The 20175-nt window shown below is 45.9% G+C and overlaps 1 protein-coding gene across 8 annotated transcripts in view; it reads left to right on the top strand.

Moving 5' to 3' along the window:
- Nucleotides 1-20175, top strand: part of PHKA2 (phosphorylase kinase regulatory subunit alpha 2) — a 91817-nt gene that overhangs the window by 47838 nt on the left and 23804 nt on the right. For all 8 annotated transcript variants that reach the window (XM_086388235.1, XM_086388234.1, XM_086388233.1 and 5 more), the window contains exons 12-19: nt 3838-3933; nt 8449-8556; nt 10274-10352; nt 12633-12767; nt 13426-13535; nt 14638-14782; nt 15044-15122; nt 19758-19927. In XM_086388235.1, the coding sequence (XP_086244361.1) occupies nt 3838-3933; nt 8449-8556; nt 10274-10352; nt 12633-12767; nt 13426-13535; nt 14638-14782; nt 15044-15122; nt 19758-19927 (922 nt within the window). The remainder of the gene's footprint in view (nt 1-3837; nt 3934-8448; nt 8557-10273; nt 10353-12632; nt 12768-13425; nt 13536-14637; nt 14783-15043; nt 15123-19757; nt 19928-20175) is intronic.

The raw sequence follows: 20175 nt of genomic DNA, 5'->3' as shown, positions 1-20175 counted from the left end.
CTCTACCAGCTGAGCCACAAGGGAAGCCCCAGGGATCAAGTGTCTTACCTTTTTCCATATTGGAGTGTCTCGATCATTATCTGTTTGGCTGAAACACTTAGATATTAAATGTGGAAGGACCACAGGCTTGGAGAAATAAGTATGGTTTCTATAATATCCTGACCATGTAGAACCTTGGCAGGGGTAGATGCCACAGTCTTTTTTTTTTTTTTTTCTCTTTAATCTGAGGACATGAGAAGAGGACCAAATTTCAACTTAGTGTAGGAAAAAATAGGTGACAGGAAATTCTCTGTTGATTAGCTTAACCCAGTATCTACATCTGAGGGCTTTCTATTGTAAGTCATTCAAGGGGAGGACACGGCATAAAGGCTCGAGAACTAGGGGATGGGGTTCTCTGGGGTGGGGGGCGTGAGTCTCCCACAGACGAGTTTTGTTGTTGCTGCTGCTCTTTTCTGGCCAGCTGTAGTTTGCCATCTTTAAGGCTACTCTTAGCTAGTGTGGTAGTGCTCTGTGCTTAAGTCGTGTCCAGCTCTTTGCAAGCCCGTGGACTGTAGCCCACCAGGCTCCTCTGTCCATGGGATTCTCTAGGCAAGAATGCTGGAGTGGGTTGCCATGTCTTCCTCCAGGGGATCTTCCTGACCCAGGGATTGATCTTGTGTCTCCTGCATTGGCAGGCTGCTTCTTTACCACTGAGCCCACCTGGGAAGCCCTCTCTTAGCTAATATCTTATTTAATGTATCAGCTGCATAACGGGTATCCCAGCCCACAGCCTCGCTTCCTGTTATTTCTCCACACCATCATCAGAGTGATCTTATTAAGAAAAAGATGATGCTACTGCTTGTCTTAAAAGCTTTGAATGGCTTCCTGATTACTTTTGTGATGAGGTACAGGCTCTTCACACGTTTTATAGGGTCCCAGAAGATCTGTCCCTTGTTTTCACCACTGTAGTCCAATTTCTAATTATTTCCTTTCTTGAGTTCTGTGATCCAAGCAGATGGAAACTTGTTCAGGCCTTTGGGCAGGCCAGGCTGTCTCTCCCATCTTCTCAAATACCCAGCAACTGTCCTGAATATTCATTGGAAGGACTGCTGGTGAAGTTGAAACTCCAATACTTTGGCCACCTGATGCGAAGAACAGATTCATTTGAGAAGACCCTGATGCTGAGAAAGATTGAAGGCAGGAGGAGACGGGGAGGACAGAGGATGAGATGGTTGCATGACATCACCAACTCAAAGGACATGAGTTTGAGTGAACTCCGGGAGTTGATGATGGACAGGGAGGCCTGGTGTGCTGTGGTTCATGGGGTCGCAAAGAGTCGGACACGACTGAGCGACTGAACTGATGCTTTCCACCCTTAGCTTCCCCTCCCCCTTCATTTGATTCGTTTTAAGTGTCACTTCTTTCAGAAAGCCTAAAAGCTTTTATATATGCCCCACAGCTCTTATAACAGCCTGGCACCTATCAGTGTATTTCCCACTTAGCTGTCAAAGGACCCTGCTAGAGATGGTCTCTATCCATCTGGGGCATATGCCCCATTCCTAGTATATACTAAGTGCAAAATGGATATTTATTAATACAGTGTTCATTTGTTCAAGACAGATTTCTTTTTTATTATTTATTGAAGTATAGTTGAGTTACAATCTTGTGATAATTACTGCTGTACAGCGAAGTGACTCAGTTGCACATATATTCTTTTTCATATTCTTTTCCATTGTGGTTTATCATAGGATATTGATAAAGTTCTCTGTGCTATACAGTAGGACCTTGTTTGTTTGTTTTTTAAATTGGAGGATAATTGCTTTACAATGTTGTGTTGGTTTCTGCTGTACAACAATGCAAATCAGCCATAATTTTATATATATGTGTGTGTGTGTGTGTATCCTCTCCCTCTTGGGCCTCTTTCCCCTCTCCCATCCCACCCCTCCAGGTCATCACAGAGCACCAGGCTGGGCTCCCTGTGTTATGTAGCAGCTTCCCACTAGCAATGTGTTTTACACATGATAGTGTGTATATGTCAGTGCTGCTCCCTCAATTTGTCTTACTCCTTGCCCTGCTATGTCCACAAGTCCATTCTCTCCATTTGCATCTCCATTTCTTCCCTGTAAATTGATACATCAGTACAATTTTTCTGGATTCCATTGTATATGCATTAATATACAATATTTATTCTCTTTCTGACTTCGCTCTGTATAACAGGCTCTAGGTTCATGCACTTCACTACAGTTCAGTTCAGTCGCTCAGTCGTGTCCAACTCTTTGCGACCCCATGAATTGCAGCACGCCAGGCCTCCCTGTCCATCACCAACTCCTGGAGTTCACTCAAACTCAACGTCCATCGAGTCAGTGATGCCATCTAGCCATCTTATCCTCTGTCGTCCCCTTTTCCTCCTGCCCCCAATCCCTCCCAGCATCAGAGTCTTTTCCAATGAGTCAGCTCTTCACATGAGGTGGCCAAAGTACTGGAGTTTCAGCTTCAACATCAGTCCTTCCAATGAATATTCAGGACTAATCTCCTCTAGAATGGACTGGTTGGATCTCCTTGCAGTCCAAGGGACTCTCAAGAGTCTTCTCCAACACCACAGTTCAAAAGCATCAATACTTCGGCGCTCAGCTTTCTTCACAGTTCAACTCTCACATCCATACATGACTACTGGAAAAACCATAGCTGACTCAAATTTGTTCTTTTTATGGCTGAGTAAAACTCCGTTTGGCATTTGCTGCCATGCATACTTTGGTGAGCAGAAAAGAGCTGTTCTCATGAAGTTTATGTGACTGAGGAACTCATACATCTTGCTGGGTTTTAATCTGCTCAGTCACATGTTCTGGCATAGGATACACAATCTAAGATTCATTTTAGTTTTTGAGAGCTGCCTCTGTTGAATGCTGAAGTGTTTCAGAAGTGGCAGTAAGCTTAAAATATTAATATTCCCTCTTTGTTGACTTTTACGCTTTAGTGATTATCTTAGGTCTTATGTTTTCTGTCTTTTTACCCCAGGACTGACAGATCTCAAAAAGACTGAGTTGGAATTTCAATTATGAACAAGTTTGACAGTTACCAGAAACAAAAGGCTAGGGAGACAGAAAATCCTGTGCTTAGTACCTTATTTTGTAGGTCTCACAGGATTTATTATTCTTACCCGCCAAGCTATCTCTTCTACTCATTTTAAAAGTGATGCACCCCATCATGCTTTGCTGTCCATAAATTTCAGAAGAAAAGAACATGAGATCTGAAAGGCATTTGATTGACTCTCCAAGGATGAAATGTGTTAAATAGCTAGGTGGCTGGTTAAGGGTTTTTCCCCTCGCCATTTCCCTTTTAATGCATAGGTTTTTATCACTGCTTTTTAAATTTAATAGAAGCATTTACATCAACAGCTTTTACTGAGTGGCACATCCTAAGTATTGGGGTACATGGATCATAATACACACACTTCCTTTTCTTCCCATCTGATTCGTTCAGCAAACATTTCTTGAGCAAGTTTGAGCGCTTTTTCAGTAGAAGACTACCAACAGGTGGAAATAGGATGCACTGCTTAAGATCTGGCCTCCACTCCAAAAAGCTTATAGTCTAGCTGGTAAGACAAAATTTAACTGTGTGAGAAGTTAAGAGTGTACTATTTAAATCATGAGTGAAAAACAACACATAGAAGACCAGTTGCTTTTCGCTCTTCCTAACATTTGGTATCAGCACAGTCCGGGCTCCTCTTGCACTCCGAGCTGCAGGTGTTTATGCATTTCTTAGCCCTGTGTGCTACTTCTAATCTCTTTGTTGCCCAGAGAGCTGTTTTTCTGTCTTGTGCTGTCGTTTCACCCCATGAGTCATGGTGCTGTTTTCTAGGTCCAAGAATACCGTGAAGCCCTGGAGGGGATACTGATCAGAGGCAAGAACGGGGTCCACTTGTTGCCTGAACTCTACGCCATCCCGCCTGACAAGGTAACCATGTACTTGATTATCTAGAAGGAAGTGAGTTGGGCTTGGCCATTTGGTATTTTTCATTCCTCTTTCAGACCTAACACTTTTTCTCCAGAAGTGGTTTCTTGAGTCTTGGGTAGCATTGCTGTTTATCACAGAAGTTATGGATTTAGAGCCATGCTTGACCTGGAGGTTGCCCAAGGGAGGCGTTAGTTGAGGACTTTCAGAGGGTACCTGTCCTTCTTCCGAGCTCAGGACCAAGCAGGCCCTAAAATCACAGAACACTGTTGGGCGCCATGTTGTTACACGTTTCCGTGGAAAAAGAAACCAGACAGAATCTCCCTGGGAGAGGGGGAGAGATGTACAGGCATACCTTGCTTTACTGCCACTTTGCAGGTAACTTTGCATTTTCTTTTTTTACTTTTACAAATTGAAGGTTTGTGGCAAGCCTTCATTGAGTTTTTTCCAATAGTATTTGTTCATTTCATGTCTCTGTCACATTTGAGCAATTCCCACGTTTCAAACTTTTTCATTATTATATTTGTTACAGTGATATGTGATCAGTGATGTTTAATGTTACTACTCGTAAACTTGACGGTTCGGGTGATGGTTAGTATTTTTTAGCAATAAAGTATGTTTAAATTAAGAGAGGTACATTTCTTTCAGACATAATGCTGTTGCACACTTAATAGATTACAGTATGTAAAAGTGTTAAGTCGCTCAGTCATGTCCGACTCTTTGTGACCCCATGGATTATAGCCTGCCAGGCTCCTCAGTCCATGGAATTCTCTAGGCAAGAATACTGAAGTGAGTTGCCCTTCCCTTCTTCAGGGGATTTTCCCAACACAGGGATCTGAACCCGGGTCTTCTGCATTGCAGGTGGATTCTTTACCATCTGAGCCACCAGGGCAGACCTTAGTATATAGTGGTATAGTGTGAACATAATGTTTTATGCAATGGGAAACCAAAAGTTTCATGTGACTCCATTTATATTCAGTTTATTGCAGTGGTTTGGAACCGAGGTCTGCCTGTACAGGGGTAGTTCAGAATCTCTTCCTTTCAGTCACGTAGTTCCTGAGCTAGAGCTTGAGTGATCACTTAGAAGCCATCCTATATCAGGAAAAGAGAAACTGGCCAGTTCCAGGAAGATGCCCAAAGGTAGTTTTGTTCTATTCTCTTTCCTAAATTGGGTCATGATGGATTGATATATCTTAATGGGAAGATTTCCCTGTACATATCTCATGTTAAGCAGAGAAGAATCCTCATTTCAAGGCTTATTCTCTTTTGAATGTTCCTGTGGCTTTAAAGCTTCATTAAGACATTTTGGGACAGAAGAGACTTCAGAGAGCAAGGTTCCTCCCGCAGCTGACAGGGCCTGCACTAGAGCATAACCCTGCGGTCACATAGCAGCTTGGGTCTAGGAGTTTGTGGTAGAATCAGGCCCACAAGCACATGGTCAGGGGACTGGTAAAGGCCTTGGAAATTATCTGCCTCAGTTCAGAGAGGCTGTGGAATCTGTCAGAGCTCAGACAGCACTGGGGTCTGCTTGGAATTAGACCCCAGTTCAGGGCCTCCTGACAACCGCACCGTGCTTCCCACTGGGTGGTGCATTTTTGGGGGGGGTTGAGAGTCCGTCATTGTACAGACCAAACCATGGAGCCTGCAGGGGCTGTTTTCTTTCTGAGTTTTCAAGGCCTAGATTTCCTGCAAATGTATTCATTTTACTATGTGTGATGAGTGTTGTTGGGGGTCTGGGTGCTGCTGATGGTGGGGGCTGGGTAGTTACTTCCTAGCAACTGTGTGTTCAGGTTGCCCCTTTTCCAGAACTGAGGCACTTGACAATACTAAATTAGTCATGGGAGGTAATTTGGAACCTGGAAGCAGAGCAAGGGAAACTGAATAGCTTCAAGGATATTTTACCTATTTTATAGTGGAGATAACCATCCATCCATGTTCCACTAAAAGGCACATTTCCTGACTGTAGTAAATGCTAGGTGTTATATGCTTTTCTTGTGAATATTAACACTTCTGGCTGCACGGTGTAAAAGGTTACTCTGCAACTTTTTCTCATCTGACCTCCATGCTTGTACTTGTCATTTCAGCGTCCTCATTTAATCCAGTGTATTTACACATCAGCTAGGCACTGATTTTGAATATTCTTTTGAGCACAGTTTGTATTGGCTGCTTCCAGATGACAGCTGGGAAGGTTCACCCATCCCATCAGTAATACGGAGAGACTGCCGCAGACAGAGCCACCCAAACCCCTATGGCACCTTTGTGCAAATTAGAAAAAGGGCCTCATTCTTGGAGCAGCCACAGCCCTGGGCCAAGGCAGCATCCGCCCTGGGTTCCAGCGTCACTCATTTCCACAGCCGGACATACTTCTGCAAGGCACCACTGACCAATGGGGCTTCCGTTGAACAGCTTGAGACTCAGGCAAGCATGCCCAGCAGACGTGCTGAGGAGCAGCTGCTCTGGGTCGGGCAGCACGGCTGGGGCACAGAGGGGTCATGATGCCAGCTCTCCCTCTGCCAGCTTGCAAGCTAGGGAGGTGGGAGGAGCAAGTACATGGACTGAGGACAGATACCAGAGTGCCGTGCTGGTGGCAAAGGCTTGGTGCATTAGAGAACCTGCAAACTGATTGGAAAGACTGAGGTGGAGAGAGGGAGACACACACCTCCACGGGGAGGCAGGAGCTGGCCGTGGGTGGAAGAAGGGCAGAACTGGGCTCTTCTGTTCTTTGCATCAACCTGTTCCCATTCCAGATCTGCGCAGTCTTTCTTAACACTACTTACATTTCAAAAAGTTTTAATGTACCGTCTGACTGTGAAAGTAATCCTGCAAACTGCAGAACATTCAACATTCTATAGTAAGAAAATATTTCTCTCTAATCTTACATTGCAGTGTTTTGGAGAATCTCCCTCCACTTTTTATCCTATTTGATTACTCATAACATTTAATTCTGTTCAGTTGACAAGCTTAAGTTTGTCTTAGTTAACTACAGCAAAATTTTAAAAATTTACTGAATATGTTCACATGGGCTTCCCTGATAGCTCAGTTGGTAAAGAATCCGCCTGCAATGCAGGAGACCCCGGTTTGATTCCTGGGTTGGGAAAATCCGCTGGAGAAGGGATAGGCTACCCACTCCAGTGTTCTTGGGCTTCCCTGGTGGCTCAACTGGTAAAGAATCCACCTGCAATGCGGGAGACCTGGGTTTGATCCCTGGATTGGGAACATCCCCTGGAGAAGGGAAAAGCTACCCACTCCAGTATTCTTGGGCTTCCCTTGTGGCTCTCATGGTAAAGAATCTGCCTGCAGTGCGGGAGACTCCAGTTCCATTGTCCCTTCCTGGATCGGGAAGATCCCCTGGAGAAGGGAGAGGCTACTCACTCCAGGTTTTCTGGCCTGGAGAATTCCACGGACTGTGTAGTCCATGGGGTTGCAAAGAGTCGGACACGACTGAGCAACTTTCCCTTTCAGGTTCATATTTACATCACTGATGTTATTAATCAACAAGCAGAGAATAACTCGCCTAATGATGTGAATTTTTCCTTTGGAGAAGATGTGTTTTCTATTTCCTTCAACTGGTTTATGTTTTCTGGAGAAGGAAATTCTCCAACCCCCAACCAACCAATGTTGTAATGATCAAAAACCCAAAGGTCAGCATGGACTTGACAACAGAGAAGATTGCAGACTGACTTTTACAACATGTAGCCAGCACTGCCCATCAGAGAGAACTGTAGTTTGTTTTAATGAGTCAAAAGCCCCAATGGATTCAGCGTTTTGAGTCCCTGATGGAAAATGAGTGATCTAATAAGACCCTGATGCTGGGAAAGATTGAAGGCAGGTGGAGGAGGGGACGACAGAGGATGAGATGGTTGAATGGCATCACTGACTCGATGGACATGAGTTTGGGTGGACTCTGGGAGTTAGTGATGGGCAGGGAGGCCTGGCATGCTGCAGTCCATGGGATCGCAAAGAGTTGGACATGATTGACTGAACTGAATTGTATAATTGTTTTTCCTCAATAAATAGCGCCACCTTCTGGTGATTTTCTTGCATAGGCACACAGAGTTCATGAACACCTGAGGAGAACAAGATAGAAAGCCAAAATAGCGTCCAGAACTACACTGCCACGGCTGTTGACTGATGTTTTAGATTATTGTGCCCATAATACAGTCAGACATAAGCATGAGATCTGAAATTTCTTGTCGCCCAGAGCTGTGCCTAAAGAAGGCAGGCCTGACTTTCAGAGCCTATCTCTCTGCCTTTTGCCATCCATATGCTTGTGGGCAGAGCGTTGCTTGAACCAGGCCTGGGCTGGAGTCCCACCTCTGCTGCTTTTAGCCACGTGGCCCCCACATGGCCCCCACGGGCCTCAGTTTTCCTGGACTCCCTGTCCCAGCTCTTGCACAGAACTGGTCTGGAGGATCAAACGAGTGGCACTTTTAAATCCTCTGTGCGCTCCCCATGTACAGTGCCACTGGCTGTTTTATCCTCTGACGTTCTACCTTGGGGTTTTCCTCTCTTTGCCAGGTGGATGAAGAGTATAAGAATCCTCACACGGTGGATAGAGTTCCCCTGGGGAAGGTGCCGCATCTGTGGGGTCAGTCCTTGTACATCCTCAGCTCCCTGCTGGCAGAGGTAAGGGACTTGGGGGCTTCACTGCCTGGAAACCATCCAATTGGAAGTTCAAGGGACCCTGGAGGAGCACAGGGGCTCTCTGTTCAGTGTGGCTGTGAATGTCCTTTGCATCTTCATGGCAGTAAAATCAACCGATTGGGGTTGGTTCTGAGGCTGGAGGCTTGGACTTGGGTCCACCCTTACGGTAAACCCTTTCCGGGTTACCTGCAAGCCAAGCACTCCCTGTCTCTCCCCCAACACCCCTTCCCGCTAGCATTTCCCATCTGTGGCTAGAACGTGGGTGAGTGGACAGTCAGGAGGAGGCTGGAAACTTCTCAGCCAAGGTCCGCACATGTGTGAGAGATGCAAGGTTTGGGAAGCTACTGCACGTGGTCTTGACTCTCCAGTGCTCTCTACAGGAAGGGACAGTGGCTGGTTTTCTGTAGTGAATTTGTGTCAGATGTTCCCTCAGGCCATAGTACCCCTGCTGCCTCTGACTCATTCCTTCTTGGGAAACATCTTTTTACCCCCAGGCTTACGTTTTTAAAATACAAATGCTTTTGTGACAGTCCTAAGTGTGAGTGCTTTTTATCACTTGGCTCCTCATTCCTGGGAGGATCCTGCTCAGCTGAGTGTCTGGACCCCTGGGGAGGGGTGCGGGGTGGGGGGAAGCCTGGGGAGCAGTGGGTTGGATGTCACTGGAGTTCCTGGTATGTGAGAGAAGACCCAGGTAAAGCTGTCACAGTGCAGGTGGCCCTTAGGTGCTGAGATGGAGTCGTGGTTTCATGGATATGATCATCTCTGCAATGTCATGGACATGTCCTTGGGCGTGGAAGCTGTGTCTTACACTTTTTTCTTTATGAGTAGGGAAAAATCATGTATCTCCTTTGGAAAGCCAACCCTGCCTCTGACTACCTCTGTAACCTTGGGCAGGTCTCTTAACTTCCCTGGGCCTCTCTCTCTCCATCTTTATTTATTTACTTTTTTAATGTTGTACAGCTTTTGTTTAAATGTAGATTTTTTTTTTTAAGTTTCCTCATCTTTAGAGTAAAGAGGTTGAGTTTGATCATCTCTGATACGGTCCAGCTCTGATTTCTGTATCAGTGAAATCAGGAACAAATGCCTCTGCTTTTGTTTCCTCCTCCCAGAGTGAAGGCCCTCATATAGGCCCAGCATAAGGTCCACCTTGTCCTCAGGACTCCCAGAACACCTTGGTCCCCTGTCTTAGGGTACCTGTCATTTATAGATCATGTGAGGAAAGCCACATTCAGAGAGTACTCTGCCAGGAGGGAGGGGAGTTTTTTTGTTTCAGGACAGTCAGCTCTGGGCCAAGTCCTCATTCTGCCCCTCATCCTGAGCTCAGTGCCTTGGTTTCTCAGGCCAAGGCACCCGGTAAGGTGGTGTGAATGGTGGTGCCTACCCATTAGGAGGACTGTGCAACAGAGCTCAGCACTGTGCCTGGCACGGGGTGAGGGTCAGGGAGCACGAGTTACCCTTATTCTCCCAAGGTTGGCATGTTTGACTAGCCCTGGAGAGCTGGCTGCTGTAAACAGGATAGAGTGCCATCTAAATGCTATAGTATACAATATGTTCAGAGAAAAGCAGTTGCCTTGGGAAAATATAAAGGACTAAAATACTGAAGATCTTGAGCCTCCACATATTTTATTTCCAAACTTAGGTTTAAGGTGAACTTTTAGTTTATCTGTGTATCATGGCGTTGATACTCCTATTTTCCTAGGGATTCCTTGCTGCTGGTGAAATTGATCCCTTGAACAGAAGATTTTCCACTTCAGTCAAACCTGATGTCGTCGTACAAGGTTTGTGTGTTTCCTATTCATATTTAACTTTGGAAAACCAATGTAATTTTTACAGCACATTTAATTTTTTTAAAGACTGTGTATGGATATACTTTAGCATATATCAGTTCTGTGAAGTACATTCTATAATTCAGCAGCTCCTAATCTCAGAGTTGGTTTCTAGCCAGCAGTTTTCTTGAATCTAAACCTTGATTGCAACTGGGGCACAAGTGATTCATTGAGCATCATTTTTCATAACTGCTGTCTTTTAAAAAGTAGAATGTGACCTTGCTGAAAACTCAAAACCCAAGTGAGAGTTCACTCATTCCTCCCTTGGAGGTCTGACTTCTTTCCAGAGCCGCTGGTCCATGTTCTCACCTGCCTCCCCTCCTCTCCAGCCGGCACTTCCACGGAAGTGCAGGACTAGCCTAACCACTGCTGCAGCGCTGGCTCTGACCGCCCCGTGACTTCTCCTCTCTGTGCCTCAGGCTCTCCCTCCCACGGGGGACTCTCCCTCTCAAAGGGGACTCTCCCTCCCAGGGGGGACTCTCCAGGAGTGCACACGCCTCAGAGTGACCTCTACACCAGCTAGTATCAGCGCGTTGTGTCTATGCCTGTGTACCCTAGTGTACACTGTACATTTCTTAAGGACAGCGGCCTTATTTTTGTAGCTTCTGTGTTGCTTGATACACACACACTCAATATAGCAAAAGCAATTATTGAGAAAATGAAAGGAAACCCTGTCTGTGGCCACGGACGCATTTCGCTGCACTTGCGTGGGTTACAGCAGAGGTCGTGTGCAGGTCATCACCAGTCAGTGCTGTGTCCCAGGCCTGCCGAGACACGCCCAGCCATCACAGCATCTTGATGAGGGAGAAACTGTGACGATCATGGTTATCATCCCCCTCTTACATGTGAGGGACCCACAGCTGACCCCACTGTTTCTGCCTGTCACTGGAGCACATGCTGCCAAGTGATCCCTTCAGTCCACAAGGCCACTTTTCCAACTGTGGGCTGGCACAGCTTGACGGAGCCTGAGCACCATTTTTTTTTTAATGCAACAGAAGAAAACAGAGTAGAAAATATCAGAGGTTGTGGCCTGGAGGAACGGGAAGTCCGGTCTTGGAAACTTCTCTGTGTGCAGTTCTGTCATATCAGCAGGCTCACAGGTCTCCTCTGAAAGAGTCACTCCCACACAGTGACTGCTGTTCGGCTGTGATCCATGCGGACCTCTGCATGGTGTTGGAAGCTTCCAGAGAGATGGATGTGAAGGGCAGCTGCTGGCCCACTCCTGCATGGCCAATGTCCCCATGCTGGGGCCTGGGGCTTACCTTCCTGTCTCTGCTTGGCTCTAACTGTAGGTTCCCCTCAGGGCCTTGTTGTGAGGCTCAGATGAGGTCATGGGTATTAACATACTTTGGAGAAGTCTCACATGCTATGTAAGTACAAACAGCCGCATTTGTAGGTATCATAGCTTCAGGAGTCACCGGCCTCAGGGTTCAGTGGTAGTGCTCAGGGGGCTACATCAGCAGTAAAGAAGTCTTTCCTCTGGCCTCAACACCGCCCCAAGCTGCTCCAGTTCCTAGCAGGCTCCACACAGCTGGACCTGGCAGTGGTCACTCTCTGTATGGCCAGAGCTCCCTTCCTCTAGCCCCCTCCCTGACACTCCTTCCCTTTGTCAATGCATCATCCCTTCTCTTAAAAGCCGGTGGTACTGGTACAGCAGGAATAGGGGTCTAAGCCCATCTCAAATCCCACATCCCAGGCATCCCAGAGCCCTGCCTGCCAGAGAGCCAGATGCCCAGCCTTGCTCCCTGGAGATGGGCCCCAGCCCGGCCCACTGGGGTGTGCGACCCACCTCTGGGGTGGCTCTTGCCCATCAGCGGGGTCCGTGTGCTCTGCTTCCCGGTGGGCCAGGCTGCCCTACTACCACCAGCCCACAGGTAGGTCCACCCTTCCTTCTCTCCTGAGTGTATAAAGCTCCTCCCCATCAGTCAGAGAGGCAGGACATTGGTAACTTGGCTTGTGACCTGTTGCAAGCCATTTCAACTGGTCTTAGACTGTCTTGTACATTGAGGGCACTTGTTAAATATGCATTGTAGGTGTTGAGGGGAGATGAGGCCAGAGAGAATTGGGAAGAGCAACAGGACAAGTGCTGTCCATTTCCCTTCAAAACCTCCCAGCCTGTGGCAAGCCTGCTCATGTGTCTATGACAGATCAGAGACAAGAGCAGACGGCAGCGAGTGTCTGTGAGGGGACAAGGGCCACCGTCTAATGCAGACACTACGTTCTTGTTCACAGTGACTGTTCTGGCAGAAAACAACCACATTAAGGAGCTTCTGAGGAAACATGGGGTCAACGTCCAGAGTATCGCTGACATTCATCCAATCCGAGTCCAGCCAGGCCGCATCCTTAGTCACATATATGCCAAGCTTGGTAGGTTTGGGGAAGTAGCAAGGTGTTTTTGGGGAGGTTGCATCTTGGTTCTAGGCTTGGGATCTGGGGGAAACTGTGATATATGTAAATTCTAAAGAGTTGGGCAAAGCACCAAAGTAGATGGTTTGATTGCTTTGATGTGAAGAGACAAGCCGGACAAGCACATTCCTCTCATGTCTGTTCAGGAGATGTCACCACAGGTGGCCAGTGATTTGTCAGATATATGGTAAAATAAAGAGCCATTTGGAAATTCACAACTGAAGCAGTCATTTGCATCTTGATAATGTTTCTAAATTTTTTCCGTGGTCTAAAAAATGCTCATTTACCCATTAAAATGGAGGTGTGTTCTCTTTATCTCAAATCTGACTGTTTAGGATCGTGGTTCCATACTAAATAAATAAAAAGTAAACAATAAACTCCTCTTAATAGTTTTATTCCATATTGATGTTTTACTGGGTGCTGTTCTTATATATGCATGAAAAGAAGGGAGTGGAATTCTTAATTCATCCTTGTCCCAAAAAGGATAACAGTATTGGAAAAACCAAACCCTAAAGTGAGTTGTTTAACATATCAGTAAGTTCAGGCTTAGGCAGAATCACTTGGATTAGATGTCACTGTGCCTGCTCTAACTTGAATTTCTCTCTTACTTTCTACACAGGACGGAATAAGAATATGAGATTGAGTGGGCGACCGTATCGGCACATTGGTGTCCTTGGGACATCGAAACTATACGTGATTAGGAACCAGATCTTTACTTTCACGCCCCAGGTGAGAAGAGCAGGCCAGTAGCAAAGCAACAAGCATTTGTTTATTAAGCTCTCTTTTTCTGTTTGGCGAGCTACTTTGAATGCAGCAGGATGTGCATGCAAGTGTTCAAATACAGACAAAAGATGACATCCAAGACCTAACACAGTCCTTTACTCATGGTTGGTGCTCAGTAAATGCTGCTTAGCTCTGAGTATGTCATCACTTCCAGTATGAAATGCACACACTTTAAAAAGTGGCTAGTGCATGCCACTTACAGCCCTTGTGCCCCCTAACACTCTCTCAGCTTGTCAGCAGGGCCTCTGTCAGTGGACTCCCACATGGGGAGTCTGAGTTTTCAGGCCCCAGCTCCCTTGATGGGATTCTGAATATACTGCTTTTATGGGTCTTCTCTTTAGAGTTTTTGTTTCCAAAGGAAACTAGCCCTGTGGAATGCAGATGAGCAGCTAGAAAGGCCAGCTGAGGGATCAGTTTGTCAGCATGAGGCACAGCCCCGGGCACATAGTTGGCCATGGGCTCATGGGTCAGTCACCTCAAATTGCTCTTTCTCATCCAGCCTGTGCTGCTTGCTCAAATCTTAAGAGTTATTTCCCTTCATAACGAATTTTAGACCAGAGTGGAGTGTGCATGGGTCCAGAGGCCAGGGCAGCAGTATGATTTTCCTGGACACGATGCAACAGTGCCCATAGTTCACGTTAACCAGGCCGTCAGTCAGGTAAACAGTCTCCATGTCTCACCTGCTCTCAGCGGCCCTACTAGGAAAGCATCTCTGAGCTCAGCAGCCCTGGACCGCAACTGGAATTAAGGAGTTATTGATTTCCTTTCAGGGACAGCAGTGCTGGCTAGGTCCTTAAATCCCCATCTGAGGAGCCATAAATAGACCTAGCCTAGCGCCCTTTCCTCCCACAGTTAGTGCTAATGGAGCCCTAGCTCCAGGCTGGGGCAGATCGATGGGTGTGGTCACAAGGAAAGCCCCATGATAGAGCCAGGGTTGAGTCTCTTCTCTGGAAACAAAATGCAAGGATTGGTGCTGTGGTGAATGACAGCTGAGGTTGTGTGGAGGGAAGGCAGGACAGTGTTGAACCTGACCTGTTGTGACTTGCAGTTCACCGACCAGCATCACTTCTACCTGGCCCTGGACAATGAGATGATCGTAGAGATGCTGAGGATTGAGCTGGCCTACCTGTGCACCTGCTGGCGGATGACGGGCAGACCCACGCTCACCTTCCCCATCACGCATACCATGCTCAGTAAGTCCGTAAACTTGATCTGCCCTGACTCATGTCCCATGGGTGGTCTTTAATCTTTGCAAAATGTTTAAAATGAGTCCCATGGACAGAGCTAGGTACCAAAGAGGGTTCTGAGCAGTTAGGGTTCTGAGGTCGGGAACCTCCTATACGTACTTTAATTGGTTGGTGTTGATGAACACGTTTCAGCACATACCCAAACAAAGTATTCCCAGATGGAGTGAACTAATTCATCTTTTTTTTTTTTTTTTTTTGTCTTTTTAGCAAATGATGGCTCAGATATTCATTCCGCTGTTCTTGCTACAATTCGCAAACTAGAGGATGGATATTTTGGAGGAGCTAGGTAATTTGTGATTTTTTCTAGAAAACAAAAGTAACATTGACCTTTCTTAAACCCTTTTACTGCCCTTCTCCCATTTTTCATATCCACTGCTGAACATAGAAGTGTAGAGCTTTGGAGTAAAAAGGAAGTTAAAACATCTAATCCGGTTTACCCATATGAAACTGGAATTATCTCTAAGCAGTATTTGCTGGGTGTTTGTGAAGCTTGTATGGGTGCCAGGAGGCCTGGAGCATAGAGCTGTGAGCGAATCAAGTCTCTCTGAAGTGTCCCCCTTGAGATGCATGTGTGGAATGTGGAGTCTGTTTCTGGTGCCTTGGGGCTGGTAGGTGCTCAGTAATCAAATCACTCCTTGGCTTGAGGGTGCCAACACCTTAAGGGATGGGGGCTCACCTCCCAGGGACACCCCTGTCACAAGGTAGAGGATTTCTCTGTAGCCTCTGTGTCTTGATCTCCGTGAAACTCCTGGAATATGCCAGAAGGGCCCCAGGAGAGCCTCAGCACGCAGCCAGCTCAAGTCACATGTGGCCTTTCCTGAGGTCAGGGAGGCTGCCACTAGGTCCCTGATGGAATGCCAGTTGCTAGAAGTGTTTGGGAATTGAAGTTTGCCTTTCTTCTCACATCCTCCCATGCCAGGGACCCTGCTGCCATGGTAAATTTTTTAAATTGTAAACTATATGTAATATAAAATTGCCCACCTTAACCATTTTAAGTGTACAATTCGGTTGCATTAAGTACATTCACATTGTTTGCAACCAGTCTCTTAGAGCTCTTGTCATCTTGTAAAACTGAAACTCTGTACCCCTGAAACCACTCTCCATCTGCCCCGCCCCTGGCCCTGACAACCAGGGTCTGCTTTCTGTCTCTAGGTGTCTCTCCTAAGTGGCCTCATCTAGTGTTTGCCTTTTTGTGACTGGTTGATTTCACTTAGCCCGATGTCCTCTGGGTTGAGTCACTGTATTATTTCTAAGCACCAGGGCTGGCACCTCTGCTCACTGAACTTGCTGTGGGGTTTGCTGCACACTTGAAGTGGCCCTTGCTCCAGGCTTCTCCTGGCCTTTCTCAGGAGTGTCAGCGAGGTCCTCCTCAGCATTCTGCTGTCAACATCCCAGGGCTGGTGCCATGACTGCAGTTGGCATCCACTTGTGTACAGTTCATCTCCAGCTTGGATAAGTTACCACCTGGCATATGGTGTCATAACCGACAGACAATACCACACGCCCGTAATTGACTGTTTTCCAAAATGAATTCTTTTTCTGAAATCTTAACATTGTCAAAAGGATACTGTGTACAATTGTTTGAGCATGCAGTGTATTCTGTCTATTTATGTGTCGTCTCACGTTGTCCTTTGCTTTGTCTTGAGCAAATATTCCTATTTTGTATGCAAAATATTCCTATTTTGTATGCAAGGATCTGTAGGCTCAGAGAGCCAGGGGCACAAGATGAGTAGGTGCCAAAGCGCCATGTAAATACTTTAACCACCGTGTTGAGCTGGATGGGGGCTTACAGGAATCGGGAGGGGCTCCTGGTTACAGAGTACGGCAAACAATTCCCAGATCCATGGAAAGAAAGAGGGATGCCTAGGCTCCACGATTCCTACTAAATAATTCATAATTAAAGTTGAATCTCATTTTGGCTCTTTTTTAAGTCTGAGGGTATTTGAGAAACTGAACTCACCGTACATGCCAGACTCTATCCTGTGGACCCACCTGGTTGTTGTTCAGTTGCTAAGTCATGTCTGACTCTTTGTGACCCCAATGGACTGCAGCCCGCCAGGCTTCCCTGTCCTTCACCATCTCCCAGAGCTTGCTCAAACTCATGTCCATCAAGTCAGTGATGCCATCCAACCAGCTCATCCTGTCGTCCCCTTCTCCTCCTGCCTTCAATCTTTCCCAGCATCAGGATCTTTTCCAGTGAGTCAGCTCTTCACATCAGGTGGCCAAAGTATTGGAGCTTCAGCATCAGTCCTTCCAATGAATATTCAGGACTGATTTCCTTTAGAATGGACTGGTTGGATCTCCTTGCAGTCCATGGGACTCTTAAGAGTCTTCCAGTGCCACAATTCAAAAGCATCAAATCTTAGGTGCTCAGACTTCTTGATGGTCCAGCTCTCACATCCATACGTGACTACTGGAAAAACCATAGCTTTGACTATATGGCCCTTTGTCAGCAAAGTGATGTCTCTGCTTTTTAATTTGCTGCCTAGGTTGGTCATAGCTTTTCTTCCAAGGAGCAAGCATCTTTTAATTTCATGGCTGCAGTCACCATCTGAAGTGATTTTGGAGCCCAAGAAAATAAAGTCTGTCACTGTTTCCATTGTTTCTCCATCTATTTGCCATGAAGTGATGGGACCCAATGACATGATCTTAGTTTTTTGATTGTTGAGTTTTAAGCCAGCTTTTTCACTCTTTCACCCTCATCAAGAGGCTCTTTAGTTCATCTTCGCTTTCTGCCATAAGGGTGGTGTCATCTGCATACCTGAGGTTATTGGTATTTCTCCTGGCAATCTTGATTCCAGCTTGTGCTTCATCCAGCCCAGCATGTCACATGATGTACTCTGTATATAAGTTAAATAAGAAGGGTGACGATATACAGCCTTGACGTACTCCTTTCCCAATTTGGAACCAGTCCACTGTTCCATGTCCAGTTATAACTTGCTTCTTGCCCTGTATACTGGTTTCTCAGGAGACAGGTAAGGTGGTCTGGTATTCCTATCTCTTAAGAGTTTTCTACAGTTTGTTGTGATCCGCACAGTCAAAGACTTTAGCATAATCAGTGAAGCAGAAGTACATGTTTTTCTGGAATTCTCTTGCTTTTTCTGTGATCCAACAGATATTGGCAATTTGATCTCTGGTTCCTCTGCCTTTTCTAAATCCAGCTTGAACATGGGGAAGTTCTCAGTTCAAATACTGTTGAAGCCTAGCTTGAAGGATTTTGAGAATGACCTTGCTAGCATGTGAAATGAGCACAGCTGTGTGGTAGTTTGAACATTTTTAGCATTGCCCTTCTTTGGTATTGGAATAAAAACTGACCTTTTCCAGTCCTGTGGCCACTGCTGAGTTTTCTAAATTTACTGGCATATTGAGTACAGCACTTTAACAGCATCATCATTTAGGATTTGAAATAGCTCAGCTAGAGTTCTATCACCTCCACTAGCTTTGTTCATAGTGATGCTTCCTAAGGCCCACTTGACTTCACACTCCAGGATGTCTGATCCTAGGTGAGTGACCACACCATCATTGTTATCCAGGTCATTAAGACCTTTTTTGTACAGTTCTATGTATTCATGTCACCTCTTCTTAATCTCTTCTGCTTCTGTTAGGTCCTTACTGTTTCTTCCCTTTATTGTGCTTATCATTGCATGAAATGTTCTCTTGGTATCTCTGATTTTCTTGAAGAGATCTCTAGTCTTTCCCATTCTATTGTTTTCCTCTATTTCTTTGCACTGGAGACCCCAGTTCTATTTTCCATTCCTGGATTGGGAAGATCCACTGGAGAAGGGATAGGCTACCCACCTACTCCAGTATTCTTGGGCTTCCCTTGTGGCTCAGCTGGTAAAGAATCCGCCTGCAATATGGGAGACCTGGGTTTGTTCCCTGAGTTGGGAAGATCCCCTGGAGTAAGGAAAGGCTACCCACTCCAATATTCTGGCTGAGAGAATTCCATGGTCTGTATAGTCCATGGGATCCCAAAGAGTTGGACAGGACTGAGAGACTTGCACTTTTACCTTTACTCGATTAGAAGGCTTTTCTCACTCTGAGGCAGCACTTCTTGCCTTCTTGAGGTTCAGAAACGTGTGAAATCATTTGCATTGCTGCTTCTGTTTACTCTTCTCCAACTAAGCCATTTGAACCAGTCATAATCTGACCCTGGTAGCTCTGAGGCAGCCTATAGTTTTCTGCCTCCAGATCTAACATTTTAAGAATAATGTTAGAGAGCCACATAGTGCTGGCTCTCTTTCTGTAGGGTAGACGTCCCAGGCTTGGGAAGCAAGAACTTGGAGACTGCTGCCTTTGTAGAAGAACCCCATACTGCCAAACCCTGTTCCCAGAGGTTCTGTGGAACTTTTCCCAGACTGACGATAGGGCGACTCTGAGCCAGTGTCCCTTCTGGAGATGGCCCACCCATCACATTCCTTCTAGAGAGAACTTGGCTCAGAGCAGTGACTCTCCCAACATTTACCCCCACTCTCCTCCCTGGGCCTTGTGTGACAGGGACTCATAAAAGCTAGCACTAGTGCACCCAGAGAATCATTTCCTGTGGTTTTATTCTGGTCTAGTTGTTTTAGGGCAAAAAATCCTCAAGGGTTGGCTCTGTTTAAAAGTGGTTCGCTCAGTATGTTTTGTAAAACTTTGGTTGGTTCAGTAAAATAGATTTCTATTTGTGTTGGGTTTGGGAATAAGAAATCAGTATGATTCATTTTGGCTTCTAATATGCTGTGTGCTTCCACTTCATACTTGCTATTGAATTTTCATTTTCATTTCTTGGCTGGACTACTTGTATGGGGCAGTCTGCAAGTGACATATTTATGGATTCTGGCAGAAGTGCCACCTAGTTATTGAAAATCATCTCTGGATGATTCATCATGGAAGTTTGTCCATGTCCACCTATATCTCTAACAAAGTGTCTCCTTGGCAGAGTAAAATTAGGGAGTCTTTCGGAATTTCTCACCACCTCTTTCTACACGTATCTGACCTTCCTGGATCCAGACTGTGATGAGAAGTTGTTTGATGATGCCAGTGAAGGGACCTTCAGTCCTGATAGTGATTCAGACCTGGGAGGATATTTGGAAGACACCTATAATCAAGGTACAGCTTGGAATGCCTTTGCAGGCAGTCCCTGAATTTATTTAAGCCTTGGCATTGTGATAAAGTTGCCCTAAAACTCAAGCACAGAAAATAATTGGTAACTAGTACAACAAAAAAGTCTTCAGAAACTTTGATGTATTAAAATGAATAAAAGAAAGTGTTAGTTGCTCAGTCATGTCAGACTCTTTGCAATCCCATGGACTGTAGCCCACCAGGCTCCTCTGTCCATAGGTTCTCCAGGCAAGAAT

Source organism: Bos grunniens, chromosome X (assembly GCF_055505025.1).
Source record: "Bos grunniens cultivar Pamir isolate PY7600 chromosome X, Bosgru_T2T1.0, whole genome shotgun sequence".
Lineage (NCBI taxonomy): Eukaryota > Metazoa > Chordata > Mammalia > Artiodactyla > Bovidae > Bos > Bos grunniens.
Note: the sequence above shows the minus strand (reverse complement) of the source record. Positions and strands in the feature narration are given on the sequence as shown.